The 10,620-nt window shown below is 42.4% G+C and overlaps 1 protein-coding gene across 5 annotated transcripts in view; it reads right to left on the bottom strand.

The window, feature by feature from the left end:
• The window catches only part of LOC110528579 (acid-sensing ion channel 1B), a 337,502-nt gene that overhangs the window by 26,403 nt on the left and 300,479 nt on the right, over positions 1-10,620 (bottom strand). For all 5 annotated transcript variants that reach the window (XM_036984198.2, XM_090241993.1, XM_036984196.2 and 2 more), the window contains one exon: positions 7,959-8,086. In XM_036984198.2, coding sequence (XP_036840093.1) covers positions 7,959-8,086 — 128 coding nt within the window. The remainder of the gene's footprint in view (positions 1-7,958; positions 8,087-10,620) is intronic.

Here is a 10,620-nt window from a genome sequence, read left to right as displayed (position 1 = left end):
CTTTTTCCACATTTTATTACGTTACAACCTTATTCTAAAATGTATTAAATCGTTTTTTCCCTTTTCAATCTACACACACAATACCCCATAATGACATCACAATACCCCATAATGACATCAAAATACCCCATAATGACATCACAATACCCCATAATGACATCACAATACCCCATAATGACATCACAATAATAGTATTCAGACCCTTTACTCAGTACATTGTTGAAGCACCTTTGGCAGCGATTACAGCCTCAAGTCTTCTTGGGTATGACACTACAAGCTTGGCACACCTGTATTTGGGGAGTTTCACCCATGATTCTCTGCAGATCCTCTTAAGCTCTGTCAGGTTGGATGGGGCTGCACAGCTATTTTCAGGTCTCTCCAGAGATCGGGTTCAAGTCTGGGCTCTGGCTGGGCTACTCAAGGACATTCAGAGACTTGTCCCGAAGCCACTCCTGCGTTGTCTTGGCTGTGTGCTTAGGGTCATTGTCCTGTTGGAAGGTGAACCTTTGCCCCAGTCTGAGGTTCTGAGCGCTCTGGAGCAGGTTTTCATCAAGGATCTCTCTGTACTTTGCTCCGTTAATCTTCCCTTGATCCTGACTGGTCTCCCAGTCCCTGCCGCTAAAAAACATCCCCACAGCATGATGCTGCTACCACCATGCTTCACCGTAGGGATGGTGCCAGGCTTCCTCCAGATGTGACGCTTGGCATTCAGGACAAAGACTTCAATCTAGGTTTCATCAGACCAGAGAATCTTGTTTCTCATGCTCTGTGAGTCAATTAGGTGCCTTTTGGCAAACTCTAAGCAGGCTGTCATGTGCCTTTTACTGAGGAGCAGTGTCCATCTGGCCACTATAACATAAAGGCCTAATTGGTGGAGTGCTGCGGAGATGGTTGTCCTTCTGGAAGGTTCTCCCATCTTCACAGAGGAACACAGAGGAGTTCTTGGTCACCTTCCTGTCCAAGGCCCTTCTCCCCTGATTTCTCAGTTTGGTTGGTCAGCCAGCTCTAGGAAGAGTCTTGGTGGTTCCAAACTTCTTCCATTTAAGAATGATGGAGCCCACTGTGTTCTTGGGGACATTCAATGCTGCAGAAATGTTTTGGTACCCTTCCCCAGAACTGTGCCTCAGTTCACCATCCTGTCTCAGAGCTCTATGGACAATTCCTGCGACCTCATGGCTTGGTTTTGGCTCCGACATGCACTGTAAACTGTGGGGCCTTATATAGACAGGCGTGTGCCTTTTCAAACCATGTCCAATCAATTGAATTTACCACAGGTGGACTCCAATCAAGTTGTAGAAGCATCTCAAGGATGATAAATGGAAACAGGATGCACCTGAGCTCAATTTCTAGTCTCATAGCAAAACCTGTTTTCGCTTTGTCATCATGGGGTATTGTGTGTAGATTTTAAATGATTTAATCAATTTTAGAATAAGACTGTAACAAAATGTAGAAAAAGTATAGGGTCCGAATCCTTTCCAAATGCACTGTATACATATATTTCCACACTATGAGTTTGGAATAACACTGTGAAATTGATGATGATGCCCATTTAGTGTAAGAGCTGTTTTTTTTTAAAAACGGCTGAAATTTCTGCCTGTTTTGGTGGGTTGGAGTTTTGGCCTGACATCAGCAGGCAGTAAATAGACCAATAAGAAAAGAGAGTTCCAAACCTCTGCCAATAACATATCATTTTCAGGTTGCCCCTCCCCACTCTGACCACTCAGACAGTCCTAGCAAAATTCTTCCTTGAGAAATTGCTCTTTGCTTAGAAGCTATTTTTGTTTCTATTTTGACAATTTAATAAAATAAAAAATCACAGTAAGGTACTTAATTGTTACCTAGAAATGGTTTGATATTAGGATAAAAAGGATCGGACCTTTCATTTATATATTTGCACCAAAACAGTTTCACGCTAATGGAGAGCTTTGGAACAAAAGGGTTGAAAGTGACTGTATTGCATTAGATTAATGAAAGCTGGGACAGAACCTCTCTCTAATGCTGGGAGTGTTAGTGTGTGTTTTGGTGTGTGTTCAGTACAGGTCTAATCAGGCTGCGGTGGGATTATGTATGCTGATGGTGTTGTGGCTGCAGACCACGGGATGCCTACCTCTCTATCTCCTCTCTCTCTCTCTTTCTCCTCTCTCTCTCACTCTCTATTCTCTCTGTATGTATGTCTCTCTCTCTCTCTCCTTTCTGTCTGTCTGTCTGTCTGTCTGTCTGTCTGTCTGTCTGTCTCTCTCTCTCACTCATTCACCGGACACACACACCAAGACATAAGTGGCCATGGCAGGATTGATAATATGAACAAATTATTCTCCTATGTTCCTTTCATCATACGTATGTGCGCATTCACACATACACACACACACACGATATACACACACGTACATTGTAATATTGTTGTATTTTGTGTTGTAGATACGTATGTAGTTGTGTAATGATGTTTTATGGTGTACTGTTTTTTGTTGTTGTGTGTGATGTGCCTTAATGGGTTATTTTTGCTGGACCCCAGGAAGAGTAGCTGCTGCCTTGGCAGGAACTATTGTGGATCCATAATAAACCCCAGGAAGAGGAGATGCTGCCTTGGCAGGAACTATTGTGGATCCATAATAAACCCCAGGAAGAGTAGCTGCTGCTACAGGAAATGTTCTGGGCAAGTACTACAGTCAATATGTTGATAGAACTTCGGCAGCCTTTTCCTCAAATTTGCTTTGTAAAAATCACCAGCTACAATGAATGGAGCCTCAGGATATCTAGGTTGCATAAAGTCCAGTGAAGTTCTTTGAGGAATGTTGTGGTATCGGCTTGAGGGGGGATATACACGGCCGTGACTTTAACTGAAGAAAATTATCTTGGGATATAATACAGTCGGCATTTGATTGTGAGGTATTCTAGGTCGGGTGTTATCAGAATGACACCATGAGTCGTTAATCATGAAACATACACCCCGCTCTTCTTCTTCCCGGAGAGATATTTATTCCTGTCCGCAAACTTAACTGAGAACCCAACTTGTTGGATCGACTCAGACAGTATATCCTGAGAGAGCCATGTTTCCGTGAAACAGAGTATATTACAATCCTGAAGTCTCTCTCGACAAAAACCCTCGCCCCGAGCTCGTCAACTTTATTATCCAGAGACTGAACATTAATGAGTAATATACTAGGAAGCGGTGGGTGGTGTGCGCGCCTCCTAATGTCCTTGTCCCATCGCGCACTAGAGACTCCGGTGGCGGGCCGGGTGAGCGCACGCTGACACGGCCGCCAGATACACAGTGTTTCCTCCGACACATTGGTGCAGGTGGCTTCCGGGTAAAGTGGGCATTGTTGTCACGACGTGGCCCATATCGTGGCTCCCCCCTTTCTCTCTCACTCTCTCTCCCATATCAGGTTTTACAACGGTCATAAATACCTGGTAAAACCTGCCATGCAGCATTGAGGGAGAAAGTCTATGGAGAACAAAGAGCTTCTCTTGCCAAAACTCCTAATCCCCAAAATGGGAGAATTAAACAATATTTATACTTTTGAGAATGTGGGAATGGTCCGTGGACACTTAAGGGACAGTCATGTTGATTGTGTTTCATTTGGTAATCTCATGAAGGACAGGAAACACACATAACTGTATCTCTTAAAATGTCAATTTCCCAGCTGTCAGGTTTACATCTACAGCAGATGTTCGATAAAATGAATTAGTAAATATGAAACTATTTGTGAGAAGATGTAATGTGATGTTGGCCTTCTAAATGAGCTACTAAACAAGATACTTCTAAATGAGATACTAAGATGTAAAGTTTTAACTAGTCAGTGGCCACACCCTGTGAGGCCAGACATTTTTTTTCAACCTTTTATTTAACTAGGCAAGTCAGTTAAGAACAACTTCTCATTTTCAGTGACGGCCTAGGAACAGTGGGTAACTGCCTGTTCAGGGGTAGAACGACAGATTTGTACCTTGTCAGCGCAGGGGTTTGAACTTGCAACCTTCGGTTACTAGTCCAACGCTCTAACCACTAGGCTACCCTACATCAGGCGTCATGGAATCGCACTTTTTTCCACAGAGTATAAAACTACTTCATACAAAATGTACAATAAGTCAGAGAACGCCGGGACAGAGTCCCCATGTTGTAATGGATACAATTCTATAGGCCATTAGACTAGAGAACATGCAGCTGATGCTACATGTGAAATGGATAAGATCTACAACTCTATAGGCCATTAGACTAGAGAACATGCAGCTGATGCTACATGTGAAATGGATAAGATCTACAACTCTATAGGCCATTAGACTAGAGAACATGCAGCTGATGCTACATGTGAAATGGATAAGATCTACAACTCTATAGGCCATTAGACTAGAAAACATGCAGCTGATGCTACATGTGAAATGGATAAGATCTACAACTCTATAGGCCATTAGACTAGAGAACATGCTGCTGACGCTACACGTGAAATGGTTAAGATCATACAGCGTGTAGCGTTGCCTACACGGCTGGAAATGGTTGAACTCTGAGACTATCGATCACTACAGAATGAGAGCAAATCCTAGACGTAGAATTACTAGTCTGCAGCTGGAAATTACGTAAGTCTAGTACGAGAATACCGACAACCGCGGAAGCATCTATTCTATGCAACGACCATCTGTACACCTGACGTATCAAATCAAATCAAATTGATTTATATAGCCCTTCGTACATCAGCTGATATCTCAAAGTGCTGTACAGAAACCCAGCCTTAAACCCCAAACTGCAAGCAATGCAGGTGTAGAAGTACGTAAGCAGTATCCATTACAACAGACACTATCCAGAGCCGCTGAGAAAGCGACAACTACGAAAGACATTGTGACTTCTGGGGAAGTTAACTAGAGTCTCTCTGATGAACTGACTCTCCAGCAGATGGACCGGCGAGCCCAAAAGAGAAGACAACAACGAGATAAGGGAGTCAATTTATACATTGCAATTATTATTTTCAAATAATTACGCCAATTTGTATATCGCTGATTCATTATGGAAGCTAGGGTTCGTGCAGATATCCAAAGAGTTTGCGACGTTCAGTAATGAGAACTGATGAGGTAATAATAATACATTAATACAAGACTGTACTCGATAAGATATGAATTGAAAAATGTTAAGTTTTGAATCCGGCGTCCTTTTGCGTATCAATTCATAAACCATGTGCCATGGAATCGGTACATCGAAAATATCTTCCCAACTATTTTGCAATTTATATGGCACAGCTGTACATTTTTTGGTGCTTAAATGAAACTGGTATATATTTTTTACTTTATCACAATTTTCTTTAACCATTTTTGATCTTTAATGCAAGGCTGACAAACAAGTTCCTTACTTTTTCCCCTTCCACTTGCCTCTTCAATTTTTGTGGTAATGCTGCAATTAGTTGTTTGTAATTTTGGGTAGAGCAGACATTTCAATATGTCTGTGTTAGCTGCATGTGTGACATAACTCCACCAGTCCTAATTATGATATCATTATTTACAAAGATTATACCTTTTTTAGTTTTTTAAAAATCAATTAGTATATTTGAGTTTAACCACAGTATTTGTTGTATTATTTGTTCTGTCTTTTCAGGTGGATTAAACTGAAATTGCAACCAACTTTCTAAGACTTGTTTAAAATATTTTGTTTTCAAATAACCGGAATCTGAATAAAGGGGAAAGGCCATTCTTGAACATGGGGTGAGACATTCTTACTAATTTACAAAAAAACCATTCAGGATTTAAGTCTAACTTAAATGACTGATTTGTATGACTGAAGCCTTTAGTGAGAGGTCTAATGCTTTAATATTTAATAATTTCTGTCCCCTGAATTCATATTCATTATATAAATAGGCCCTTTTACAGTTGTCTGGCTTGCCATTCCAAATAAAATGTAATATTTTTTGTTCATATAATTTAAAAAGCAGGTCACTGGGTGTAGGCAAAACCATAAGCAAAGAGGTAAACTGTGATTAAACTAAAGAGTTAATCAGGGTGATTTTTACACAAATAGACAGGTATTTTCCTTTTCATGGTAGCAAGAACTTATCTATTTTTGCCAAATTTCTAGTAAAATTAATTGGAGTTAGATGATTTCTTTCTTTCTGGATATGCATACTGAGTATGTCCACATCCCTGTCAGAACATTTTATTGGTAAACTACACCGTAATGTAAAAGTTGCATTTTTTAGTGATTCAATACTTATCATAATTTGGTTTTAATTCTGAGAGGTTAGAAAACGTTTCTAGATCCTATATGAGGCTTTGGAGGGATTCTAATTGTGGTTTTAAAAGAAAACATGAATCATCAGCATACAACGACACCTTTTTTTTTTATCCCTGGATTTATAATCCCTTAATATTATTGTTGGATCTAATTTTAACAGGTAACATTTCAATGGCAATAATACATAAATATGACGATAGTGGACAACCTTGTTTTAACTCCTCTTGACAGTTTAAAACTTTCTGAGATGTAGCCATTATTTACTATTTTACACCTAGGGTTACTATACATAACTTTAACCCATTTTATAAGAGATTCTCCAAAATTGAAATATTCCAGGCATTTCTAGATATACTGCAGTCGTACTTTATCAAAAGCCTTTTCAAAGTCAGCTATGAAAACCAGGCCTGATGTTCCCGATATTTCATAGTATTCTATTTTTTCCCAGTACTTGTCTTATATTATCGCCAATGTATCGTCCATGTAAAAAACCTGTCTGATTAGGATGAATAATATCTGACAAAACCTTTTTAATTCTATGCACCAAGCATTTAGCTAGAATTTTTGCATCACACAATTGTGAGTCTTTCTGGGTAAGTCTCTTAGAGCTTTGCACATGTGGATTGGACAATATGTATTATTATTATTATTCTTCAAGCTCTGGTTGGCCGGTTGGTTGGTTGGTCAGTCAGTCGGTTGGTTGTTGATCATTGCTAGACAGCCAATTTCAAGTCTTGCCAGAGATTTTCAAGCCGATTTAAGTCAAAACTGTAACTAGGCTACACCAATGTGGATTTGGCATAATTGTACTTCTGAAAGGTGAATTTGTCTCCCAGTGCTTGTTGGAAAGCATTCTGAACCAGGTTTTACTCTAGGATTTTGCCTGTGCTTAGCTCTATTCCACTTATTTTTATACTAAAAAGCCATAGTCCTTGCCTAGGACTAGCATACCCATAACATGATGCAGCCACCACCATGCTTGAAAATATGAAAAGTGGTACTCAGTGATGTGCTGTGTTGGATTTTCCCCAAACATAACGCGTTGTGTTCAGGACATAAAGTACATTTCTTCGACAATTTTTTAGCAGTTTTACTTTAGTGCCTTATTGCAAACAGGATGCATGTTTTGGAATATTTGTATTCTGTACAGGCTTCCTTCTTTTCACTCGGAAGGGTACAAAAAATTGTTTCAGTTCAGAATGAAACAATTAAGATAATAATAATGAAGGTTCCAACCCCTGATGGGTATATATCATATGGAATTATTCAGAGGTGGGTTCTCTTCTCTCCCAGAGAGACAAAGAGGGCATGGGAGCACTGATTGAAAAAGTGTGGATTTCCACCAAGCCACTGATGAGATTCCCATAATGTAACAGGAAAAAGAAATGACAGTGGAGAGGTCAGAGTCTGTTTAAGGTGAAACTGACTGACTAGGTTTCAGAATTACCTCATCCTGCTTTCAACAAGAACACGGCCTTCAGAAATAAATACAATGAAATGGTGCATGCTGGTTGAGTAGCTGAAAACACACTTACATATTTCAGCCCCTATATAGGTAGCAGGATGACATCATCAGGAAACATGAACAACAAAACAACCTACCACTTATCGACAACAACAATAACCGAGACAATCATTATTTGTTTTGAACAATGTTGTGCCCTCCTTCCCTGTAGCAAGCCCAAATTGGTAAGAGCCACTAATGGCAGTCTTAATTGATTGATGAATTGATTGAGTGACACCCTACCCGTTGTTCCTGACAGGATACGAAGGTCTGGAAGCCTGGGGCCACTCCAAAGCCCAGCTGGTCAATGAAGGGTGGCTCGTCCTGAGTGTGGATCTGGACCTTGATGCCTGCCTCAAATGATGTCTCATCTGGAGAGAGGAAGGGAAAGACAAGAAACATTCATCCAAAAAAATGAAGCGCCTGGTTTTACCCAGTCTGAAAAAAAGAAAATCTTATCACAATTAGTAATCAGAAGAACAGATGAATGTCACAATGATTTATATCATTGATGTTCCTACTGCAATGGAGTAGCCTACACCCTATCCTGTCCCATACCTCATCCATCCCCTAAACCCATCCTCTATCCATCCCCTATCCATCCCCTATCCATCCTCTAACCCCATTCCATATCCATCCTCTAATCCCATCCCCTAACCATCCTCTAACCCCATCCCCTATCCATCCCCTAACCATCCTCTAACCCCATCCCCTATCCATCCCCTAACCCCATCCCCTAACCATCCTCTAACCCCATCCCCTATCCATGCCACATCCCCATCCCTTATCCATCCTCTAACCCCATCCCCTAACCATCCTCTAACCCCATCCCCTATCCATCCTCTATCCATCCTCTAACCCCATCCCCTAACCATCCTCTAACCCCATCCCCTATCCATCCTCTATCCATCCTCTAACCCCATCCCCTAACCATCCTCTAATCCCATCCCCTATCCATCCCCTATCCATCCTCTATCCATCCTCTAACCCCATCCCCTAACCATCCTCTAATCCCATCCCCTAACCATCCTCTAATCCCATCCCCTAACCATCCCCTAACCATCCTCGAATCCCATCCCCTATCCATGCCACATCCCCATCCCCTATCCATCCTCTATCCATCCTCTAACCCCATCCCTTATCCATCCTCTTACCCCATCCCCTATCCATCCTCTATACATCCTCTAACCCCATCCCCTATCCATCCCCTACCCCCGTCCCCTATCCATCCTCTAACCCCATCCTCTATACATCCTGTAACCCCATCCCCTATCCATACCCTATCCATCCTCTAACCCCATCCCCTATCCATCCTCTAACCCCATCCCCTATCCATGCCATAGCCCCATCCCCTAACCCATCCCCTATCCATCCTCTAACCCCATCCCATATCCATCCTCTAACCCCATCCCCTATCCATGCCATAGCCCCATCCCCTAACCCATCCCCTATCCATCCTCTAACCCCATCCCCTATCCATCCTCTAACCCCATCCCCTATCCATTCTCTAACCCCATCCCTTATCCATCCTCTAACCCAATCCCCTATCCATCCTCTAACCCCATCCGCTATCCATCCACTATCCATCCTCTAACCCCATCCCCTATCCATCCTCTAACCCCATCCCCTATCCATCCTCTAACCCCATCCCCTATCCATCCTCTAACCCCATCCCCTATCCATCCTCTAACCCCATTTTCTATCCATCCTCTTACCCCATCCCCTATCCATCCTCTAACCCCATCCCCTATCCATCCTCTAACCCCATCCCCTATCCATCCTCTAACCCCATCCCCTATCCATCCTCTAACCCCATCCCCTATCCATCCTCTAACCCCATCCCCTATCCATCCTGTAACCGCATCCCCTATCCATCCTGTAACCCCATCCCCTATCCATCCTCTAACCCCATCCCCTATCCATCCTCTAACCCCATCCCCTATCCATCCTCTAACCCCATCCCCTATCCATCCTCTACCCAACTGGTTATACTGTTTTTAGATCTGATAGATTTGCAGTCCTTCAGACATTTGAGAAATAGATGTCCATCTCTGGTTAGAAAAGTTAAATCAACATATTTCTAGAATTGTGTATCGGAGAGTGGTGGTAATCCAACCAAATTCCAGAAAGTGGTCAAATCTTTTAAACAAAACTCCACCCCCTCATTGCCCCAGCAGGTTCTGATAGCCTCTGATCCCATACTAGACAAAACTGAAAAGCGTGTTGTTATAAACAACAATTTTGCTTCAGCTGGCAACCCGTTTAAAATTATTGTCTGAAAATTCCTCTCATTCCAATAGTCATCTAGTCACTTCAAAACAGATTGTATTTTCTATTTTCTAACCCCTTTTTCTCCCCAATTTCGTGGTATCCAATTGGTAGTTACAGTCTCATCGCTGCAACACCCGTACGGACTTGGGAGAGGCGAAGGTTGAGATCCGTGCGCCCGAAATCCAACCCAGCCAAGCAGCACTGCTTCTTGACACACTGCTTGCTTAACCTGGAAGCCAATGTGTCAGAGAAAACACCGTACACCTGGCGACCTTGTCAGCGTGCATTGTGCCCGGCCCGCCACAGGAGTCACTAGTGCGCAATGGGCCAAGAACATCCCTGCCGCCAAACCGCCCCTAACCGGGATGACGCTGGGCCAATTGTGCGGCGCCGAAAGGGTCTCCCGTTCGCGGCCGGCTGCGACAGAGCCTGGACTCAAACCAGAATCTCTAGTGGCACAGCTAGCAGCGTTGTACCTTTAGTTAACTGGTTAACTAAAGTTAAGAACAAATTCTTATTTACAATGACCCTTACAACACTGGGCCAATTGTGCACCACCCTATGGGACTCCCAATCACAGCTGGTTGTGATACAGCCTGGATTCAAACCAGGGGTGTCTGTAGTGACACCTTTA

Source organism: Oncorhynchus mykiss, chromosome 7 (genome assembly GCF_057628025.1).
Source record: "Oncorhynchus mykiss isolate SJ-2025 chromosome 7, ASM5762802v1, whole genome shotgun sequence".
NCBI lineage: Eukaryota > Metazoa > Chordata > Actinopteri > Salmoniformes > Salmonidae > Oncorhynchus > Oncorhynchus mykiss.
The sequence above is the reverse complement of the archived record's forward strand: the minus strand, read 5'-3'. Positions and strand labels throughout refer to the sequence as shown.